The following is a 22,870-nucleotide window of genomic DNA, read 5'->3' on the forward strand; positions in this document are numbered from 1 at the left end:
GCTAATTATTGATTTAGTCTTCTCCTTGAAATTGGCTTTAGGAAAAAAAAAAAAATTGAAAATGAGGACCTCAACTTGTATATATATATTCTTTAAGAAGGAGACCCCAAAATTTTCTTATAGAAATCTACCCCAAAAAAAAAAACTAAGTTGACGTGTTGGCAATGCATTTTGAATGGGAGCTTAATTAGTTGATAGGAATTTGGCCAACCACAAATGTACCACCACAGCCTGAAATTAAAGGAGTTGGTTGCATTTTCATAATAAAATCTGTGTTTATCAATCATGAAAGCAATTTCGATATGCAAATAATTATTTCATTACGCTTTCTCATGATGAGTTTATGTATAATTAATCTCATTAAAGGGATGAATATGACAAACATAAATCTTTCTAATGATTTTCAACTTCACTTTCATTATAAATTTCCTGAAATTGTTTGGAAATAAACCGTCTTGTGTACTTTTCAAATGGTGTTAATTACATCATTAATCCAACACGATCAATAGTGTTGAAATATCCTCACCATATAAGCAAAATGTAATTAGGCATTTCGCTTGTATCGAAACAACATGATTAGGTTTTGTTAACGAAACAACCAGGAAAATTAAGAAATACACAAATGAGAAATACATTGGTGTGACATCTATATACATTATATTAAAAATTAAGAATTTTATATGAGGACATTAAGGTTAAGAGTTGGAATAGTTCTCTAGACATAAACTCTCCCTCATTATTTTGATATTGTTTAGATTCGATTTCCTCCTCTCTCAATATCGTTTGTATAAAAAAAACAAAAAACAGAAAAAAGTTACCGGTTATTATGATTTCTTTTGGGTAAGTAACTTAAATTACCTTTTTTTTTATGGTAAGTTAATTTTGAAAGCAAACATTTATTCAAACAAAGCATGAAAGAGATGTAAAATACATATAAAGCAAGATATCTTCGAACTTTTTAATGTTGAAAAAGGATGGTATTAAGAATCCAAAACAAGTCACGTATTTTTTCTCTTCATATTTTTCATACAAAACATGCCTAATCGCCCTATGATTTAGGCTATAAAAATCCCAAAACTAATTTCTCTTTTTGCAAGAAATCCAAAAGTCATAAGCACCATTAGAAAAAGTAAGAACAGCTTCACAAATAAATCTTCAGTTTGGGATTGAGTTTTGGAACTTCCAAAAAAGCGTATTTGTTTTCGACGAAAAAGGGCAGTTTGAGTGGGACCCAAACGAAATTCTCACACTTCCTCCTTCTTTCCCTCTTTTTATATTTTTCTTGGATTCTATAACAAACGCGCAAAGCGCCGAGAAAACCCCCCCGTACCAGAAAGCAATGCAAACTAGAAGAAACAGTTGCTTGCACGATCTGTGAAGCGAAATCTCACACAAAAAACATAGCAAAAAGGAGTGGCCTTTACTCTCTTCTTCTTCTCTCTCTCCTTTTTTTCTTTCTCCTCGAGCAGCCTCATTCATTCACACCCCATCATCCGTTTCCGCTTCCTTTGCTTTCTGGTTGAGCAGGCTTAGCAGAAAATAAAGGTATGCTTTTGCAGCTTCTCTACGCGTTTCTGAATCTATTTAATCCCTTTTCGGCACATAATGCGATATGGATTTTTAGTCTTTTACATGATCAGAACTGGGTTCGATCATGTAAAAGACTGGGTTTTCAGTCCACATAAAAAATTAAAAAAAAGAACTGGGTTCGATTAATATTGTGATTTCGGTTATGGGTTTTGTGTCATCAATGCTTCCACTAAGCTCAGTTTGGATCTCATGGTGTTCTGCTATTTGGGGTGCGTCTTTAGTTTTCTTCCTCTGTACAGGTTCTTGGGATTAAGATTTCTTTGTGCTGGTTTTTCAAAGGCATGCTTTTTATTTTAACTTTTAATAACTGATAATATGATGCGGGTTTGATCTGTCTTTAAATTTCTGGTGATGGATTTGCATAATATAATTACTATCTTAGTTAATTGATTCGTGCTATCTACGGGTGGTTGTTCTGGTTACTTGTTAGCTCTCATTGGATGTTCCTCCATTTTTATCTACTGTTCGTATGGTTGGACGTTTGGAGCTACTCTTCTGCTACTTCTCAACTTCTTTTGCTTTTCGAATGCAACCCAAAATTGGCTGCTTTTAGTTTGTCTTCTTCCCAACAAAAAAGTTAATTGAACAACAGCTTTTCTGGGATTTCCTCTTTAGCCGAATCTTCTTTGTTTGACATTGGACTAGGTGGTAGAGGGCTTTGAATGCATTGAGTAATAGCTTTTTCTGGGATTTTTTCTTTAGCCGACTCTTATTTTTTGACATTGGAGTTGGTTGTGGGGGGTTTTTGCATGCAGAATCATGATAGATCTATCAGTATCACCTTATAACTCTGTGGGATTGTTTGATAATCACGGTGTTAATTCAGATGCCAACTAATTTGTTTTGTTACTTTGTTGCTTTTTTGTTTGTTTTTGTTTTGCATCCTGTAGCATTTATGTCTTGCCAATACTTTCATCTTTATACCATAACAAATTGATTACATTGTCGGTATTTCTTTATACAATAACAAATTGATTACATAGTAAGTTTTGAATTCAACAACTGTCTGATGCTGTGGTCTAAACCTTCAAAATTTGCACAATCAACTCGAATGTCTAACTTTGGTGCCCCATCTGGAATTAATTTCAAAATCAAGAGAGCATGGAATTTGATTCCATTACTTATTTTGGTGTCGTGTGTGAGTGTTTTTTACTTTTACATGACGTGTTTTCCATTTAAGTTTGAAAATGTTTTGGTCTTATCTTTTTAGTTGAAATAAGTATTGCCACTATATGATTAGTAGGAGCACAACTAGGAGTATGTGGTTAGTTTTAGCAGGATGTTTCCCACACCAATATAGTTGCCGGGGTTAGTGGTTCCTTGTTTTTGGATCATTTAGTTGTATGTAATGGCCTATTTTATGTTATGTTATGCAGTGTAGTAGAAGAGGATTGTTAGGCCGATTAACTTGAGTTATTTAGAGGTCAATGGTTCCTCCATAAACCCCAATTCCATTTTACATTGTTCTTCCTGGTTTTCCTCTTGTCCATATCAGTGTCTAATCTCCCTCAACGTTTAATAAATCTTACGAAACTGATTCTTTGTATGAGTTTTATGATCTCACTTAGTGGTGCAACCTGCAACCTTGTAAATGCATACTTTTTATACCTTTCGCCAGGTTGAAAATTTTGTTGAAAACCTTCCTGCTTGAAGCTATGTGTAAGTGCTCATTATGGTAAAACTTTTACTGAATCTGATTTAAAAATTACAAGCTAACATGGCAGTTTATGTTGTGCCATGCTTATCCAGGTCATTTATCAACTCAATTTTGTGACTCTTACCACCTCCACTGCTTTGATAGATTTCTTATACCTATTTGTGTTCATTTTTGTTTTGTAAATTATGCATATTTGATCTGCCACCCCCTATCCCGTTCTCTTTTCTTCTTTAACCATTATAATTTTCATTTTGGCTGGTTTTCAGGATTCTCTGCTGTAAACTTTGTTTGAAGTATCTCACTCCTTTCTGATGGATGAATTGGGTATCAATTTATCAATAACCCGTGAAACAACAAAGCAAGATGAGGGTAATTCAAGAAGAAATTCTACAGGGAAAATATTATCGTTAAACAGTGAAGAAAGGATTCCTCATTATCTCAGAGCTTCTACTGGTTCCTGTCATGATCATTGTAAATATGGGAAGAAACATGAATTGGAAGTGAAGGCAAGATATCCCATAAAGTCCGTACCAAGAAGACTTCCAACAAAATCACCTAACAGCCAAAATTCAGTAGAGAGTGCAGTTTTTCCAGAGAGGAAAAATACAGCAGTGATCAAGCTCAAACATTCACCTGATTCGAAAACCCGTTTACCTGATACATGTAACATTACCAAGCAGCAACTGTCAAATAATTCAATTGACAGCCAAAATCCTGTTGGGAGTGAGCTTCTGGCTGATAGGAAGAAGACATCATTGACCAAGCTCAAATCGTCATCGTGTTCACAACCCCATGTCTCTGCTGCGTCTAAAACCATGAAGCAGGAAGTTTCATCATCTCCTGATAAGCTGGAAGTCTCTTCAAAGAAGGGTTCAATAAAACTCAAGGACAAGAGTTTGTCTGCAAAACATGTCACTTCCTCGAAGCCAAAATCTTTTGTAGTGAAGGAATTGTCCTCTCCTGATACTTCAGGAGGTTCAAGTGCCCTAAGAAGCGGTGACTTGAAGATAGGCCAGAGGACAGGGACCTCTCTGAAGCCAAAATCTTTAGCTCTGAAGCAAATGTCTTCTCCTGAATCTTCAGGAGGTTTAAAAGGCCAAAGAAACAGTGATGTCAAGATAAGCAAGAGGGCAGGAACGCCCATAGTGGCTTTGAAGAAAGTATTGCTGCCCCCAACAACACCAATGTCCCCCAGACCTTCTCTCAGGAGAGTTGCAAGCTTAAAAACACAGAAGAACAAGACTGTGAAAGTTGTGTCTCCTCTAAAGAATCATAACAAGATCAGAAAAGCTAAACCCAAGCAACTCAACAATGATGAGGTACAGGAGAAGACCTTGTATGTAATCAAGATTGAAACTGAGAACAAACCTTTGGAATCCGGTCAAAACAAAAATTGTGAAGTTGAACCATCACCACCTTTATCATCATCTTCACCCGAGTCTTTGTGCCTCCCAAACCCCGTGTCCTTTTCATCCCATGAAGGAGAAGATCACGAGTCTGAATATACAATGAGTGAAACAGAAGACTACTCTTTCTCAGAAGACAGTGAAGTTGACTATAGAGAGAATGCAGAGACCCTAAAGGAGGGTGACAAAGGGAAACCAAGAAAGTCTGGAATGGTTTGTTCTGAAGAGAAGGATGGCCAACCGTTAAAGTTTAGGAGGGGAAAGGTGGTTGACGGGAAATTTGAGAATGATAGTCCAAGGAGACTCAAATTTAGGCGGGGAAGAGTGTTGGGAGACAACCAGAATGTCAAAGCTGATGCGCAAAGGCGAAGCTTTAAGAAGAGAGGTGCTAATGGTGATACACTCGCTACTGAACCTGGTGCAGAGAAGGTTGTTTTGAGACATCAAGATGTTCAAGGAAAGAAAGATGAGAAAGGTTTATTTAATAATGTGATCGAAGAAACAGCGAGTAAACTTGTTGAAACCCGGAAGAGTAAGGTTAAGGCCTTAGTTGGTGCTTTTGAAACAGTGATCTCACTCCAAGAGCGCAAACCTTCAGCAAGCTCTGTTGCTTGAGTGGGGTAAAAGAACAATAGAAAATAAACCTAAGTTTCTAATGTGAGAATTTGAGTTAACAAGCTCATGGTCTGCAAAAATGTAAAGGAAGATTGCTTCCGTTGGCATTAGATGGCCTGGATGCAGAGTTGAAGTGGAGTCTTGCAAGCTTAGACCTTAACATGCCTCATCTGTATTTTGTGGTTTCTCCCTTTCCCTTTGAGTTTCATGCCAGATATGATCGACTGTTATCTTGTGAATAAAACAATTATACTCATGACTTCATATACTGAGTGAGAAAAGAAAAATTACAGAACTGTTTGTTGGTTACTTGTGATATCGGTTTTCTTGGTTTTTAATAAAGTTACTATATTGACTGTAATTGTGCTTTGTTTGGTTTGACAGTGTTTTGTTGGATTTAGCTTTTCCTCCGCCAATACGACTGATCCAAGCTTATTACCTGATTTGTTAACAAAATGGTGGTGTTTAAATTATGCAGCATTGACTTAAATGTGTTCATAATGCAGATGATATGCATTGCCATACATTTATTTGAATGAATTTTGTATGAGATGCACGCATATGTGAAATGTGGTTGGACCTTGGAAACACCCACAACAATACAAATATAAAATGCTTTTGGAAAGCCTTAGTGGAAGCCTGGGTGTAGCAATGGCGAAGGCCAACCAGATCAAAGCTAATAAGCATGCCAAGGAAGGCCAAAACCTTGTCCTATGCTAGAATTAGAATAGAACATGTAGAATTAGAATAGAACATGTATTTTTCTGAAAAAATAGAAGCTATATACTAATTGATTTTATCTACGAGAATATGAACTCGAACTTGAAAGCAAGGAGACGGTGAAGCTGTTTTATTTATTTATTTATTTATTATAATTTAAATTTTTTGCTTCCACTGTAAAATCTTCTTTAAAAAAAATTAGGGTATCATATTAAAGCAACATAAATATATAAAATTATTTTAAAAAAAGGTAAAGCAAAAGGTTGCCACCAGGAGATATTGTGCCTGAAGAATCCTTTGCGCTTTTGGCTGACACGATAAATACCATACTCCCCAACAGTAAATTTGTGAACAACGATGACAGTTGCTTGTCTGAATGACAGATAAGACAATGTGGTCCCCACTGCACAATATCCAAAGCCGCCACCTCCGGTATAACACGTGGCATGAAGCAATTTGTTGTTGCTATACATAAAGGACCGGCAAGTCGTTATAACATTTCCGGCAAATTGCAATTCTTCTATTTTGGAAGCCAAGCCTGCCTTCGTCTTTCCAGTCCCTACCACCAGATACCACCGCTGTTTGGGTTTGCTTTCAGTACCTGACCTGTGCGGCTGTGCTTCTGTCACTGAATTTTTCTTTGGACAAATTTGCCCCTGAAGTAAATCCAATTTCCCACTGCTTCCTCGCTTGTCAAATGGAAATTTCTTCTAGCTTTGTTTTCTTTAATTTTCTTTTCTTTCTTCTTTTGCTATGAAAACCCTAATCTCTGTTCGATTTTGCACAGTTGGGTTTTCTAGGGTTTCGAAACTATGCCGGGAAAGGGCTTTGTAAGCCACGGATATCTGCTCTACCGCAAGTGATGAAGCTTTCTGTACACAATCCATTTCTAAGGTTAAGGCTGAGGTGAGAAATTGGGTACCCATTTCATGTTAATTACGATCTAGTCCACTTTAAGCTTTCTTTACCTGCGTTTCGGTGGGTTTTGATATTACATTTTGCATGTTCTTAGTTTTTGTCTAATCTTAATCAGTACACGAATTAATGTGGGTTTTATTTGGTTTAAGTAGTTGCTATATTTTGTTTAAAAGCTTTGTTTTTCATGCGGAGTGCCTTGTGGATCTATGGTTTTGGAAATATGTGACATGCATTGAGAAAATATACCAAAACCCTGTCGTTTGGTGTGTGATTGAAGTTGATTGGAGTTTTAATTTGCAATGAATTTTCGGGACTTAAATGTTTCTTTTACTTACCATTTTGTGTGTCTAAGATTTCTAGTTAAACTTTAAACTGGAAAATTCTTGTTGCTCTGAAACATATGTGATTTGGGTTGATAATCTATAGTTTGAGCGCATTTGCTATATTTGTAGTCTCATGAAGAACTACAGGGATTTGATATTATTATATTTTAAAGTCTTAGTAGGTGGACAAAATGATTCTACAGAGCATTTATGTGCTTGTGGTTGCGAAGTACCTCTGGGTTCTCAGATTGTAATACTATTAAATCTAACATTTGTTACCCTATTTGGCTGATAAACAATAGTGTGAGTGCATGTATGCTACATGTTGACAGTCTCATGAATTACAGCGATTTGAGATTATTGTATTTTTCAATCTTTCTAGGTGGACAAAATGATTCTTACAAAGCAGTATCGTTGCATACACTCAACAAGCTGTCAATGCACAAAAGGGCATCTAAGTGAAGATGCAATATTCCTAGTATTCCAGCAGTTGAATTGGAATCCTAAGTTAATTGCTACACTTTCTTGTGTCTGCAAATGGTTTGATGATCTCGCCAAGCGTGTACTGTGGAAGGAATTTTGCCGAACAAGAGCACCAAAGATGATGATTGATCTTCAATCTAGTGGGAGTCACAGTGTAGATGGGAACTGGAGGGCACTCGGGAAGCTGCTTATTTACTGTACAGGATCTAAGAAGGGTGGCCTCTTTAATACCATTCAAATCCCTGGTCACTTTGTTTATAGGACCAGGTTCTCTAGGACGTCTGGGAAGAGCTTTCTCTTGCCACAATGCAGAACAGATGTTTTGTATGTGTCTGATCCCTGTGAACATCTTGACCAAGGTGAAGAGGGGGATGTTGGTTTTTTCCGCGGAGTCTTCAAGTCATTCTCAATGTCAAAGGTTCGGAAGATGTTGATTAAGAAGGAGGCCCAACTTCATCCAACAGAGGTGTGCCCTTACTGTAAAGCTAAGTTATGGAGCATGTTGCAAGCCAAAATGATACCGCAGAGTGCCAGCTGCAGATTGGGAGCTTATGAGGATTGCATTGAGTATTTTGTTTGCCTTAATGGACATATGCTTGGGATCTGTACCCTGCTACCTCTATCTGATTCAGAAGAGGCATCAGAGTTGGAGTGATAGTTGAAACAAAAAAGAGGTACTCTCTTCCACCTTGAAGTTTTAGAAATTTTTTCTTTTGGAAATCGGGTTATATCTATAGGGAGATTCGCGATTTTTCTATGGGATGACATGGACGCAATACCTATAATATAAGTTCAACAAGAGCATCCCATTTCGCTGGATATGGCAAAACTAGTATTCCAATATGTGAAAGTTCCTTTTGAATGTGCCTTAATTCATTAAAAAAGTAAACCATGAGAATATGTTTCAGTTCTTGCAGCTCAATTGAACATGCTTTCTACTCGGGCTGACCGCCCTTTCTTTTAGCTGGAATCATAAGATAACTTTATTCTTTCCCCTTATGTTTTGGCAGGTCTCTTGGCGTTGCAAGTTTAAGGTTGGGAAGGTTTATGGGATCTTGACTCGGCTTGTGGAAGCTGAAATCATACCATTACAATCCCATTGAGTGTCAGCTTTCAGTCTTGCCCTGGTCTGGTGGGTTACCGTGGAAGTACTTGAAGCTGCTGCTAACCATTTCTCTTCCAATTGTCCTTTACATAAAATGTTGTCACTGTGGACTGTAATACAATGTACATCTATGTCTGGCCTATATATGTAATGTGGATCGGATATTGGTTTGTGCAATAAGTTGACATTCTCGTTCATTGACTTTTCCAATAAATCTTGAATCAGCTTATAACTTTGAACAGTGATAAGAGGAGAGTTTAAAGACTTCAATTACTCGTAATACAAAGAAGGGAAAGTGATTAAAACTCTGTTGCTATAGTGGAAATGCATGATACTGATCATTTAAATATCATTTGCATCTGGGCAATCAGAATTTGTTGGAAGAGTAAAACATGTAAATACGATATCAGGTTTTCAGATCACTCGATTAATCGGATCTTTTAAGTCGACTTATGCAACCTCTTTAAAACCTCCTTAATAATAGCAGAGACTCGGACCATGTTTTCATTTGCAAGTGTGAAGCATACAAGAAAAAATTAATAACACAAGGCTATATATGATCAGTCTTCTGTTTTAACTTGCTCATGCGAAACAGATGATGCAGCACGACACAAGGTTTCAAAACCGGCAAAATTGGCAAACAGAGAATTACAACTATATTACATAAACGAAAAATACAGAAGTACATTATATACATCCGATCATATAATGTGCTCATTCCTCTGCTTCGAAGTTCAACCCAGCAATGGTCATCTTACCAATGTTGCTGCAAAATTTAGATTCTCAGTCAGGGCTTGTACAAGGCATATAAAACTGAAACATTTGACAAATCAGCATAGGGTTAATACGAAAATACAGAAGTAACCCTGAGAAGCAAGAGCAAGGCTTAAAGCCTTAAACTAGAAAGCAGAAAATCAAAGTTAATTTCTCTCTGGATTGTCTTCCAAAAAACCCTCAAGGAAACCATGCTACAAACTGTGGCTGGTTTCTCGAAAATCCTAGAACTAGGAAATAGGCAAGAAAGGTGTGAGGACTTTCCATACAAAGTGCTGGAAAACCAGACAGTAGCAGGAAAGCCCACACTGTCGTCTGTTTGACATATGTTATTGTGCATATAGAGTTATGAGACGGGATAAGAGAAAAAATAGGCCTTACACAATAGCATCTAGGCCAGCTAACTTGGGCATAAACTGTTTGATATGATCTTCTGCTGCTTTATCAGATTTCAGAGTCTCACAGTTGAAAGAAACCAAAAGCTTGTCCTTCCCATGCTGTTCTTCAACCAGATCCACAACATCCTCCTCCCAACTGCCTACCATTGAACGCGAACAAGAGGCAAAATATGTTATCTACATGGAATGATCAATCATGAAAGAGATAATTATAAATGAAAACAGAAATTCACAATGAAACTACATAAAATGGGAGTGAGGCTGTAAGAAAATGTTATTCTTGGAAAAGGAAAAATGACTCAGCTATATCAAAATCTTAGATAATAGTTTGATCACGTTATGAAAGACAATGGTTCATCCAAAGGTTCTCCTATCATTGTAGAAATCACAGAGATACAAGACTATAAAAGCAAAGAATTTTAACAAAAGATAAGCAAAAGTATCTGTAACTTCAAATATACTAACGGGCAAGAACCAACAATAGAATATGCAAAATAATATAACATAAATTAAGAACCAGCAAGATAGATCTAAAATGGGTTACCCATGAGCATGATCAATGCTCTGCAACCTAGCAGCATCATGGCCTCTACACTCTACAACCACAACCTTTTCTTTCTTTCTCTGTCAAAATCAAAACCCATTAGAGGCCACACAGAGAATTACATTATTGAAAGGCAAAGTACCATTCTGGTAAAAAATGAAACAAAAAAGAGGAGAAGGTAACTAAATAGTGTACGAATACAATAGAAGAAAGATGAAAAATCCCTCATACATTGTAGTCTATGATTTCAAGCTTGATCAGACGATAATCCTCACCCCTGCTACACTCCTTTTCACATGCCAACTCTACCGAACATGGTAAAGAAATTAATGGCTAAGCATCCATATCGCAAAGGGTATCATGATAAGAAAACAGAGAAAGGAATTACCAGTTCCAAAAAGACCGTAGCAAATGCTAATGGAGTTTTGGCGGTGGATGAAGTGGCCTGATATGGCCCCAGATGGTAACAGTGCTATTGAAGCCACTCCTTCCATTACGTCCCCAAAGTTACCTCCTTTTGATTTCACTTCTTCTCCTTCATCTGCCAACAAAAAAAATTTACAAAAAATATTTAAGAACTTGGCATCAACCCAACTGTTCTTGGAGGTTAGTGGATTTGATCATCCACAAGAAAGAAAACAAGAGGGGCTTCACCCATTTCAATTCGCCTCCGTTTGCTGCTCAAATGTCAATGTTCAGCACACACGCCAGCGAGCACTGGCGCTACTAAATACCTGTCTGACTGGTTCTTTAATCCAACGGTCCAGACCACATGGGGCTTTTATCGAACGGCTCAGATGACGTGCATTTGATCGAAACGTCACGAAGAAGGCTCTTGAATCAAGGTGGGTCACGTGCTTAATTAATCGAACGGTGTCCGATGTCCAAGAACACCGCACAAACTTAACACGTCATGCGTGTTATCAGTTCTTTTTTCTATTTTATTTTTGGTCTATTTTGTGGGTTAAATTTTGTGTGATCAAGTTATGCAGCAGAACACAAACATCAGAGAAAAGCAGGGTAAAATATGATCTTTATTATTCTTAATATTTCAAGCAATGTAAAGGCAATAATGCAGCTTTTTCTGTCGAGACACTAACAAAATCTGCAACGATGGGATTTTGGAAACATGAAATATTGATATGAACAAAAGATTAAAGCATATTTTGAAGCTAATAAGTTTCTGTAACATAACATTATGCCATATACAAGAGAGAAATCTCCTGACTATGTCCAGGGACCTCGCCCCAACTTTGTTAGCATCTATAGAGTCTCTGAGAAAGCCTCTTGATTCTCTGCAGCTGGAGATTCTGAATCATCAGTTTCCAGCCTCTTGAACAATAGCTTTTGCTGGGGGAGTTGGCCATTCGAAAACGCTGTAACCTCTGTGTCTACAAACACAGTGTCTTCTTCCCTAAAATCTCCTCTCAAGATGCCCTTGGCAAGCTCATTTTCAACGTACTGCTGTATCACCCGCTTGACTGGCCTAGCACCGTAGTTTGGATCATATCCGAGACTTGCAAGAAGCTGGATAGCTGCATCACTCACCTTCATTTTCATCTTGCGGTCTGCGATTCTCTTTTGCACTCGGTTCAACTGCGATGGACATGTAAAAGCTATGAGCAAAAAAATGATGCTCTACCACAGAACAAGGTAATGCAGGAAGCAACAGGGGGAAAAGGAGAGAAATTGACCAATCAACATTGTCTTAGAGACCATTAAAAGAGATTTAATCCCAAATCCTAGGAAGAACAAATTATATTTATATACATGTCAACAAGGAAAATAACTGAGCGAAAAAGAATTTCTGAAATTACCTGTAACTTGACAATACGGCTTATCTGATCGCGGTCCAAGGGCTGGAAAACTATGTACTCATCAACTCGGTTCATGAACTCAGGTCGAAATATTGATCTTGCAGCTTCCATTACCCGCTTCTTTATAGTGTCATAAGCCAAGTCCTTTGGCATGGTGTCATCATCAGCGTTTAGTATGTACTGTGAACCCACATTTGAGGTCATGATGATGACAGTGTTGGTGAAACTCACAGTGCGACCCTGTGAGTCAGTTACTCGCCCATCATCTAAAATTTGAAGGAACACATTGAACACATCAGAATGTGCCTTCTCTATCTCATCAAACAAAATAACTGAATATGGCCTCCGGCGAACAGTCTCTGTCAGCTGTCCTCCCTCCTCATACCCCACATAACCAGGTGGAGCTCCTATCAATCTGGAAACAGCATGCTTTTCCATGTACTCACTCATATCAATTCTTACAAGTGCTTCTTCAGTGTTGAACATGTAGGAGGCAAGGGCCTTAGCTAGTTCTGTCTTCCCAACACCAGTGGGGCCCATGAACATGAAACTAGCAATTGGGCGATGAGGATCTGAGAGACCTGCTCGAGACCGCTGAATAGCTTCAGCTACTGATTTCACTGCAGGATCCTGACCCACAACACGTTTATGCAGCTCATCCTCCAAGTGCAAGAGCTTGTCTATCTCCGATTGTTGCAACTTGGAAACAGGAATACCAGTCCACTTGCTGACTATTTCAGCAATATCATTTCCAGTAACTTCCTCTCTCAGCATGGACTTCCCAGACTTTAGATACTCATCTAGCTCTTTTTCTGCACCACCAAGTTGGCGCTGTAAAGAATTCAGACTCCCATACTTCAACTCAGCAGCCCGGTTGAGATCATACTCTCGTTCAGCCTGCTGGATCTCAAGATTTACCCTGTCAATCTGAAACACAACACAGACTTGTTACTTATTAGCCACATCTTTCAAAGCTTACCTCATTATCTTCTGATTTTAAATTTTCACCAATTAATTAGTAATTGTTTGACTCGGAAACTTGTATGTTCCTCCCACTTAAATTACTAATTGGATTTCTTCTTTTTAGAAAAAAAGAATTTTTAGAAAAAAAGAAAAAGAAAATGTCATGATGACTGATCTAAGGAAACAGTATTAGAAAGAGAAACGGGGTTTTAAATTAAAAAGAAACACAATAAGGAAAACATGTGTATAGTATTAGTACATACCTCTTCCTTGATTGACTGAATGCGAGTCATGACCGATTTTTCATGCTCCCACTGCTCAGCCAGCTCAGCTTGTTTCTCTTTTAAGAGAGACAACTCAGCCTCAAGGCGGTTCAGTCTCTCTTTAGAAGCTTTGTCTGTATCATTTGTAAGAGATAGTCTCTCCATTTCAAGTTTCAACACTGAACGGTTGATCTCATCTAGGGCTGTGGGCTTTGACGTAATTTCCATTTTCAATTTAGCAGCAGCTTCATCAACTAAGTCAATAGCTGCAATTGTAGGGCACATATTAGCATTCTATGTAACATGTAAATGCTAAGATATTAATTGCATATAATTTCTTAGATCAGTTTCTAATTGAAGCAGAGATTGTTCAACTGTTTAGTTGTTGAATACATTGTGATGGTATTACCTTTGTCAGGTAAAAATCGCCCACTGATGTAACGGTCTGAGAGAATCGCAGCTTCCACGAGTGCACCATCAGAAATGCGAACTCCATGATGCAACTCATATCTTTCACGCAGTCCCCGGAGTATTGAAATGGTATCTTCCACAGTAGGCTGATCAACATAAACTTGCTGGAAACGACGCTCCAATGCTGGATCTTTCTCAATGTATTTACGATACTCATCCAGTGTTGTTGCACCTATACACCGCAACTCTCCCCTACCAAGCATGGGTTTTAAGAGATTGCCAGCATCCATTGCACCATTTGTAGCACCTGAACAAATAATAATTGGTGAAGCCTCCACCGATGCTTTCTAAAGATTGAGGATTAAAGTTTATTCCGCCAATATATATGAATATGAGAATAGAAAATAAGATGAATACCTGCCCCAACAACTGTGTGGATCTCATCAATAAAAAGGATTATCTGGCCCTCTGATTCTGTTACTTCCTTAAGTACTGCCTTCAGCCTATCCTCAAATTCTCCACGATATTTTGCCCCAGCAATTAGTGAACCCATGTCAAGGGATATTAGCTGTCAAGCGAAGTAGGTCATGTAAATAAACACATTTCCTGGTAGGAGGCATCAAACTCAAGATAGAGCACGCACCTTACGGTTCATCAAAGCTTGTGGGACATCCCCTTGCACAATTCTTTGAGCAAGCCTGTTGAAAAGTTGAGTTAGATTGATGTGCCCAATAAAGAAATAAGTCACTAAGAGGCCTCCTAACAAACTTACCTATAAAGCCTGAATTTGATATTCCATATTAATGAAAGCCAGTATAAAAATTTGGCACTCATCTCATACTCAAGTAACTGTATTACTACTAGTGTTAAGATTAATCATGTTAAACATAACATTAATGCTTAACGTATAAAGAAAATTAGATTAATCTTTAAGCTTTTACTAGCTTTAGAAGTTCAATACGGCTACCAGAAACAACAAGAATAACTATAAGATTACAGATAAGATAAGCTAGAAGTGGCTAGCTGTGTATCCAGAAAACCAAAAGTTGTTCAAAGACATCCCTGTCTCAATGACAAATATGCACAGGCAAACAACCAGGTACTTACCCTTCAGAAATTGCAGTTTTTCCAACACCTGGTTCACCAATCAGCACCGGGTTGTTCTTTGTTCTTCTGGAGAGAATCTGGATGCACCTGCGTATTTCATCATCTCTTCCTATTACTGGGTCAAGCTTTCCTGCCTTTGCCATAGCTGTCAGATCCTTTCCATACTTTTCAAGTGCTTCATATTTTCCTTCAGGATCTGCAACAAAAAATGGAGGGTCACACTTCCATGCAAATAGATTGAAAAGGCAGCTAACAATCATATACTGAAATTGCTATCAAGCACCACGAGAAGACTGGAACACTAAACACTAAACCTGCTTTTTGTTTCCCCACTTCGCATTGTTCGATCAAGCAGCACATGTATACACAAAAAACATCCTCTACAATGATAAAAAGTAATGAAACACATTGCAACCTTGGTCAATAACTGATTGGCGTCCCCGTATGGATTCTATAGCAGATTTCAAAGTTTCCTTGGATATTTGAAAATCTCTAAATAATTGCTTCCCAAATCGTTGATCTTGAGTGAAACCAAGAACCAAATGCTCCACAGAGACGAATGAGTCCCCATACTCTTTCTTGTAATCCCTGGCTCGTTGAATCAAGGCTTCCAAGTCACGTCCTAACATTGAGCCCGCAGATTCACCAAGAACCTGTTTTAATTAAACAGAGACGGAAACAAGTTAACCAGGTTTTCCACAAGTGTAGAGAATGTATCTAGGATCGAGCCAAACCTAGTCAACGGCATATATTAGGATCTTGTAGGCTGTCAAAAACTAGGATGAAAACGTCACTCCACTTCCATCATGCGCTTTAAGGGCCTCTAAAAGCATAATTTTATGTCAAATGATTGTGCATCAATTAATAACTAATATTTTGGGTGCCTGCTTATAAGTTATAAGAGAGCCTTGGTCAATTCTAGAAACAGCAATCTCATACAGATCAAAACTAAGTTTGCATCTGCAGCTCACATCTATCCTCAGCCAGTAATCTACTGCAGTTTAAGACATTTAACTTATCCTCTTACATCTCAATTAGTAAACTTTACAGTAAGACAAGCAATGCCAAAGTCATAAATAACTAACTTTATGTGCTTAAGCATTACAGAGACCACCAATGACAAATACCTTTGGTTGGCGTTGAATATACTTATCAGTTGCCTCAAGAAGACGGGTATTGTCGATCCCAGCTTTGGAGAAAATGCGACGAGCAAGGCCATTCTTTTGCTCCAAGAGTGCTTTCATCAAATGCTCAGTCTCCACTATCTGATGTTTGTTCTCTTTTGCCACTTCTGGAGACGAAACAATCGATTGCCATGCCATTTCTGTAAAGTCCTGTTGTGTAATCTGTCACTCCATCAATTACCAAAACTCCGTCATATACATAATTTTTACAGCAAAATTACAAAAACCCAACAGTCCGTTAAGATAAACAACATGAGAAAAAGAAAATATACAATACCCTTCCAGTTGAAGCATCGCAGCGCACAACAAAAGGCTTCGAACTCCGACTATTTCTCCGCAACCCAGTTCGGAACGCACCGTTTTGGCTCAATTGCCGCGAAGTTAAGGCCCTGAAGGATCCGGGTCTGGCATGGAAGCTGAGGGAGAGGTGTGGGCGAGCAAAGATAGCAGCTTTATTGCACCATTTGGAAGAAACCGATTGGGGAAGATGAAGACCGACCCCAGAAGCAAAGGAGGTCGCGGACGCCATTGGCGGAGCTCGGAAAGCTGCTTATCGTTGATGTTGTGGAGTTCGTGAGAGTGAAGTGGGTTTGGATTTTCAGATTGAGAAAAGGAAAAGGAGCTTGCCTTGAAATGTTGGAGAAGGAAGAAGAAGCTTTGCGTAGGAATTGAGAAAAGATATGGAGATTTATGAGGTGAGGTGAAGAGGCTTCTCGCAACTTCCTGTCACTGAAGCGGAGTACCGATTAACGAAGCTCAAATTTCGAAATTTCTTTATTTTTTATTTGTTGCTCATACTAACAAAAAGAAAAGAAAAGAAAAGGAACAAATTTGTCCCCTTCTTGTTAACGAGACTTCTGGAAACGTCGAGAATTGTTCCGTACGCTAAGGCCTACGGTGTGTGGTGAGCCTCTTCTAATATCTTCATACACGTGGCCTAATTCAGCGGATCATTGAATCTGATGAAATGGGGACCCACAAGATGCTTTGGATGGAAAAGAAAAGTAACGTGTCACGCATTTAGCGAACATAAAAAAGTACCCTCTCAAAACTTAGTTCCTAGTGGAAAAAAATAAAAATAAGAAAAACGAATCTTATATTGTAAACGGACACTACACAAATAATTGTATTGGAAAGCTTATGCTTTGATTGCATGGATTAAAAAATCTCGGTTTTAATCTTATCTAATTATATATGTCACGTGTTTTAAATACGGACACACTACTTTAACCGACTAATTTTATTTGCATTTGCGTTTCATGTGGTCTTTTTCAAGTGTCACATAATTGCAACGTCTGAATTCAATGAGAACATGATTATCTTGGGTCCAAGTTCAAGAGTGGGTCTAATAGCTTAGCCCGCCGATGAGTTGGCCAACGGAAGTCTTGACTCTTAATAGACGTCCGATGGTGCATTGTCAAAATGATCTTATTGTTACAACCGGGTTGAAATAACCCATAACAAAAGCTAAAACCCGAGTCTGCATTTTCTCTCTCTCTCTCTCTCCTGTCTCTCGGTCTCTCTGCTCCATTTTCACTCCCACTATCAGTCATTTCTATTAAGGCCTCCGCCAGTCGACTTAAGTCCCCAAAGCTCACGAAGTGTGGTGATGCATTTGGCTTTACCTTATGGTTCATTGTGAAACTCGATCTCGCCGGAGTCCTCGCTGGGGTTTAGGTAAGAAATATCATCCCAAGACCCCTTTTGGTTCCTGAGAAAACACGGGAAAGTTATTTACTTTTTTATTGCGCTAATGTTAAAGTCTGTTTTTAATGTTTGTTTATTGTGTCTCACTGATGATGGTTTTTTTTTTTTGTTCAAAGAAAGTGTATAACTTGGGATCTTCGTTGTTTTTTCTTTTCCCGTATTTTCTCAACCCAAGACCTCCTTTGGGTTCCTGAGAAAACCCGGGAAAATCTTTTATTATTTTTTTATTGTGATAAACTTCAAGTGTTAAACTTTACTGCTTGTTTAAGGTTTACTGATGGTGGGCTATTGTTATTTTGTTCAAAGAAAGTGTAGGAATTGGGATCGTCACTGGTTTTTCATTTCCTGTATTTTTTCAGAAACCAAACGGTTTTTCTGTTCCATCGACATTACAGATTTGTGGGTTACAATGAATGCTCTGATATTTGCATTATCGATTTATAATTTTTGTTTCTACGTGTTTTGAAACAGAATCAAAGAGGGTTTTTTGTGCTGATTGTTGGTAAATGGCGCCCCTGTAAGGGGATAAGAGAGATTAGCAGTTTAAAGACGGATTATAAGGGAGATTGTGAGAATGACATGAGGTTGGCGAGGTGGAGGAAGAGAAAGTGCGTTGCTGATGATAGGAATTATGAGCCCAATTCCTGGATCAGTGCCACGAAGAAAAGAAGAAACTATACTAATACTATCCAAGTGGACGAAGAAATGCTGGATAAGGAGTATAAGGTTTTTCTTGAGGGTTTAGATCTGCATGGTGGTGATGATGGTCAAGATTATCATGACACTAGGTGGATAGTTGATGAGGATGTTCATTCTAATGCTCAGTTGATGGATCATGGTGATGTCAACCTAAATGGTAGGTCTGTGGATAGCGATGATTTTGATGATGATGTGGATCCTGAGTATAAGATATTATTGGAAAATCTGAAGGAAGATGGAAAGTCCTATGTATTGGTGGTTGTTCGAGAGAATGAGAATTTGGAGCGGATAAAGTATGAACAAGAAGATGGGGAACTAGACGAGACCAATTTAGATACCCCAGAAACTGTGAAAAAATCTGATGAGGGCATCTTTGTCAAACCCATTAGGATTTACAAAAGAAAGGCAATTCACCCCTGTCCTATATCAATATCTCATGTGAAAGAGAAGACTGAAATAAAAAAAGCTAGCCCAAGAACTGTTAGGTATGCTATGAGGAAAAAAACAAGGGGAATTCTGGAAGGTTCAGAGGGTCTGCCAAATAAAAAGAGTTTAGGGGTGAAGAAGAATGTAAAAGTGGAAGCTCTGGATCCTTTTTCCGATAGGACAAAAGGGCGTTCTAATAAAATGCATGGTGTAGAGGTTCCCACTACTCGAGAAACTTTTAAAAGTTCTCATTTGAAGAAGAAGAAAGTAAATAAGAAAGGTGCAGATAGTAGGACAAAGGGGCATCCTGTTAAAAGACCTCATTTGGCCGAGCATGGACACAACCATGGAGCTGTGTCTGATCAAATAGACTTGGACTATCAAGAGGTTCTAGATGGTCTAAGAAAATACGGTGGAAAGTGGGTGTATACACCTACAACTGCTGGACCAGTGGCATGTGTACTTGAGGAGGATGTGGAGAGTTCATCTGTAGAAATTAAGAAAGAACCATGCGATGAGTATTTTACCTCATCTACAGTTGTATGCATCTTCCCTGTTTCAGCTTTGGTTTGTTTTTCTAGTTTATGCTATCACGTGCATCCACATGCACGCATACACACATGTGCATGCTATTAATTTGTGGCTTCTGATATTTTTTTAATGGTTGTTTCTACTTTTAATTCTTTGAAATAAAAAGGTGGGGGTAGACGGTGGATGGTGCATTGAAACTTGTGAAACAAGTCATGCCCAGTTTAGGAAGGGGCTTATGAAGGATCTTAAACGGCCTTATGATGAAAAAGAGTATAAAAGGCTCTTGAAACAACTGAACCGACGAAGGTCAGTGTCAGGGAAATTAAGGGCTTCATATCGAAAGCAGCACATAGGTTTGTTTTCTTTAAAATGCATTTGTTTTCCTATGCGTGCAACTGATCATTTTTCTTCTTCGTTTTTTGGGTACATATGAGGTATGCTGAATATGAACTTTTTTGTGGCCGCTGATTCTCTTATATTTAGGAAGTCTAGGATTTTGTATGCTCCACTGCGTGTATACATGTTAAATGAACTGAATTGGGCATTGGGTATATAATGTGGTCTGATCCTTTCCTTTAGATTCATATTTTACATTGTTTACATATTAATACCAGAAGTACAAGGATTTAGATGCTTCATACACTATTATGAATATTTAGATTATATAGAACTCTGATTCTTGTTGATTGGGAAGTTCTAGAGTTAGAATGCTCATGCCCCTCCTTGCAACCTTTTGAGGGATGAACTGGGGCCCTATTAGATTTGGTCCCCAGAGTTGGATTGGACCCATTATGGGTCAATCCTGCTGCGTTCATGCCTTATATGTACTTCTATTGCCTGGTTTAGGTTTAAATATTAATGACTTAAAAGTTCAGTAATATATTGTGCGTGCACAAAATGTAAATTGATTAATGGTGTAAGGCCTTGTTGTTTGTGTAATGCCATTGCCTTTGCGTACATATGCTTTCTAGCTCATTTAATGAGGACTGCTATCTTATGTAGGTCATCTGTTTTGGAGTGGGAGTGTTTTCCAACATGATTTCTTTAATGACTTTTTTTTTTTTTTTTAAATAAATTTTTTAAATTTTCCATGGTTTCTTTGAAACTTATTGTTTTAGATGCTTCTGTGTACAACTTACCAGTTTTGCATTCTTTCAATTTATTGTATTTAACGTCTAATTAATTTGTTTTCTAATCTTGCAGTCCTAGCAAGAAAGCTTGATGCTGCTAGCGGCAACTGCCCTAGAATTTTGAATCTTTTGCGTGGATTTTTCTACTGGCTGAAGGTTAGTTTTTATATCTTGTTGCCTGTGTGTGCTTGGTACACGGGTATCTTGTTAGCCGAACTATTTGTTGAGCAAACCATCCATTAGAAAAAGGTGGGAAAAGGATTTGGTGTAATGTGGCAATCCCTAGTTGACATTCAATGTGGTGATACACTCACTAGAATTTTGTTGGGGTTGATTGCAATTTTCGTCCAGTTTTCAGTACCCATTTTGACATAGACTTCTTTTTCAAAGTACTGGGGGAATTTTTTATTTTATTTTTTATGAACAAAGGGGACAAAGCCCCAGAAAACAACCAACTAACCTACATCAGAAGAAAACAAACGAGATCTACCAAATTATCAGCTAACAGGGAACTAATCCAAACGGGAGCATCCTCAAACATACAAACCCCTAAATCCATATTGTAGCTCCAATTAGCCAGGCCATCCACAACACAGTTCTTCTCACAGCAGCTACTAACCAAAGCAGCATTGGTCATGCACATGGCGTATGCACGGACTGACATGCCTTTACATTGTTTATATGTTGGTGCATGAATTGGCATGTGTTACTTTGCATCATGCACATTTTCTCTCTCAGTTACGCCCAGTGATGACTTTTGCATTCTCTGCTAATTGCATCGATTTGTCTAATTGTTTTAAACTTCTGTTAGAATGTGGCCCAAGAAGGAAGCTTCTGTCCTTGGAAGGACTCATCTTGTTTGAAGGTGTTGCCTCAAGTTGGAAGGAAGTTTAGCTGCAAGAACTAACTATAAGTAGGACTTCTTGCGTCGTCTCCAGATTGTGATGGAAGCTCAGTTGTACAGATTAGGCTGGGAAGAGTGTTGTGGTGGTGGTGGTAAGGTGTTAGCATGAAAATTGTTTGTCTGGGAACAATGGAGTACAATCTGCTAACTATATATTGATAGAAGCTCAGTTGTACGGATTAGGCTGGGAAGAGTGTTGTGGTGGTGGTAAAGTCACATTTAACTCTCTCAAAATCAGACGTATAGTTTTCTTTTCTCCATGAAAGTGCTAACCTTAAATGATTAAGAGCATATAGAAGGGAAGCCAGTCTGTTTGGATCTTATCATTGTACATCCAGAGGTTGGATATCATTGTTATTGAACATGAATGAGAGGCTTGCCCATTCTGAAGTTGACGCTTGCATCCATCTATTTTATTTCTCCATCATATAGCAGCTTCTTTTTCCCAAATAAATATTCCTTTTTATTTTTCGAGTGAGAAGTCTTCATCAAAATAAAAGCCCTTCAGCTATGGCCATTTTCCTCTTCGAGAATATATATATATATATATATATATATATATATATTTTAAAGGCTCAAGTAAGTGTAAAAAGTAAAATTACTCCAAATTCCAGTCAACTCAGGAACTAATCGTACAAAAGCTTAAAGGGTACGTCTAAAACCTTATAATTCAAAAAACATAAACCGGTTCTGGTCCACTAAACATTAACTCAAGCTTTGACAAAAACTAAAAATTTGAAAGATGGGTTTTTCTTGGTTTGATGTTTTATTTTAGTTCTAAGATTCTTCATTATTGATGGGTTTTTCTTGGATAGCTTGGAGGGATGTTGGCTCAACAATCAAACAACTGAAAATATTCAAACGCTTCTCACTCCAAATCCCCAACTGGGTTTCACAAGTTAAGATCAGTGCACACCCAATTCTTAATAATTGTTACTTGGTTGCCCAATTTATTGGAGGAACGAGAAGCCTTTCTTTCTTTGGAGGTTTAGGTGTAGTTGTTGTAGCCTTCTCTCTTTGGAGGGTATCAATGTGGAGGATCTATGTTGAGCAAAATCTATTGGCTTAACATGGAGCCGATGACCAGATGACAGGAGCACCAGCCCTTAACCGAACCCATCTTTTGTTACCTCCCAAAACTAATGGCCAGCAAGGTAGCCCCCTCAAATAAACCCCGCACAAAATCCCCCTCATT

At 38.2% G+C, this 22,870-nt stretch overlaps 5 protein-coding genes across 9 annotated transcripts; 3 read left to right on the forward strand and 2 right to left on the reverse strand.

Annotated features, from left to right (window-relative positions):
• The first annotated feature begins 1,291 nt into the window (after window positions 1-1,291).
• Window positions 1,292-5,629, forward strand: LOC103330074 (Plant calmodulin-binding protein-like protein). 2 transcript variants are annotated; one of them, XM_008232617.2, is made up of 2 exons: window positions 1,292-1,545; window positions 3,514-5,629. In XM_008232617.2, exon 2 carries the CDS (start codon window positions 3,559-3,561, stop codon window positions 5,266-5,268), a length of 1,710 nt encoding a protein of 569 aa, XP_008230839.2. In that variant the 5' UTR covers window positions 1,292-1,545; window positions 3,514-3,558; the 3' UTR covers window positions 5,269-5,629. The 2 variants fall into 2 exon arrangements, with proteins under 2 accessions (XP_008230839.2, XP_008230840.2); XM_008232618.2 differs by lacking the exon at window positions 1,292-1,545 and adding an exon at window positions 1,613-1,799.
• An 861-nt stretch (window positions 5,630-6,490) lies between these two features.
• EDL2 (EID1-like 2) lies at window positions 6,491-9,014 on the forward strand. Of its 2 annotated transcripts, XM_089050007.1 has the most exons (4): window positions 6,491-6,649; window positions 6,776-6,894; window positions 7,612-8,386; window positions 8,723-9,014. In XM_089050007.1, the coding sequence occupies exon 3, from the start codon at window positions 7,621-7,623 to the stop codon at window positions 8,365-8,367; it is 747 nt and encodes a 248-aa protein (XP_088906133.1). In that variant the 5' UTR covers window positions 6,491-6,649; window positions 6,776-6,894; window positions 7,612-7,620; the 3' UTR covers window positions 8,368-8,386; window positions 8,723-9,014. The 2 variants fall into 2 exon arrangements, with proteins under 2 accessions (XP_088906133.1, XP_016649546.1); XM_016794060.2 differs by lacking the exon at window positions 6,491-6,649 and having other exon boundaries at window positions 6,656-6,894.
• A 327-nt stretch (window positions 9,015-9,341) lies between these two features.
• On the reverse strand, window positions 9,342-11,335 carry LOC103330077 (uncharacterized). 2 transcript variants are annotated; one of them, XM_008232621.2, is made up of 6 exons: window positions 11,188-11,335; window positions 10,922-11,074; window positions 10,765-10,838; window positions 10,534-10,613; window positions 9,973-10,125; window positions 9,342-9,583 (listed from the first exon to the last, which is right to left on the reverse strand). In XM_008232621.2, exons 1-6 carry the CDS (start codon window positions 11,189-11,191, stop codon window positions 9,532-9,534), a joined length of 516 nt encoding a protein of 171 aa, XP_008230843.1. In that variant the 5' UTR covers window positions 11,192-11,335; the 3' UTR covers window positions 9,342-9,531. The 2 variants fall into 2 exon arrangements, with proteins under 2 accessions (XP_008230843.1, XP_088906134.1); XM_089050008.1 differs by having other exon boundaries at window positions 9,968-10,125.
• A 341-nt stretch (window positions 11,336-11,676) lies between these two features.
• On the reverse strand, window positions 11,677-17,076 carry CLPB3 (casein lytic proteinase B3). 2 transcript variants are annotated; one of them, XM_008232623.3, is made up of 10 exons: window positions 16,556-17,076; window positions 16,222-16,440; window positions 15,510-15,747; window positions 15,095-15,290; window positions 14,631-14,685; window positions 14,405-14,555; window positions 13,986-14,294; window positions 13,577-13,842; window positions 12,351-13,277; window positions 11,677-12,129 (listed from the first exon to the last, which is right to left on the reverse strand). In XM_008232623.3, exons 1-10 carry the CDS (start codon window positions 16,805-16,807, stop codon window positions 11,797-11,799), a joined length of 2,946 nt encoding a protein of 981 aa, XP_008230845.2. In that variant the 5' UTR covers window positions 16,808-17,076; the 3' UTR covers window positions 11,677-11,796. The 2 variants fall into 2 exon arrangements, with proteins under 2 accessions (XP_008230845.2, XP_008230846.2); XM_008232624.3 differs by having other exon boundaries at window positions 16,222-16,428; window positions 16,556-17,071.
• Window positions 17,077-17,713: 637 nt separating this feature from the next.
• On the forward strand, window positions 17,714-22,065 carry LOC103330079 (uncharacterized). Its single transcript, XM_008232625.3, has 5 exons — window positions 17,714-17,955; window positions 18,457-19,650; window positions 19,808-19,994; window positions 20,845-20,927; window positions 21,583-22,065. Exons 2-5 carry the CDS (start codon window positions 18,565-18,567, stop codon window positions 21,676-21,678), a joined length of 1,452 nt encoding a protein of 483 aa, XP_008230847.2. The 5' UTR covers window positions 17,714-17,955; window positions 18,457-18,564; the 3' UTR covers window positions 21,679-22,065.
• The last annotated feature ends 805 nt before the right edge of the window (window positions 22,066-22,870 follow it).

The sequence above is a fragment of the Prunus mume genome, linkage group LG4 (genome assembly GCF_029339155.1).
Source record: "Prunus mume cultivar Tortuosa linkage group LG4, ASM2933915v1, whole genome shotgun sequence".
Lineage (NCBI taxonomy): Eukaryota > Viridiplantae > Streptophyta > Magnoliopsida > Rosales > Rosaceae > Prunus > Prunus mume.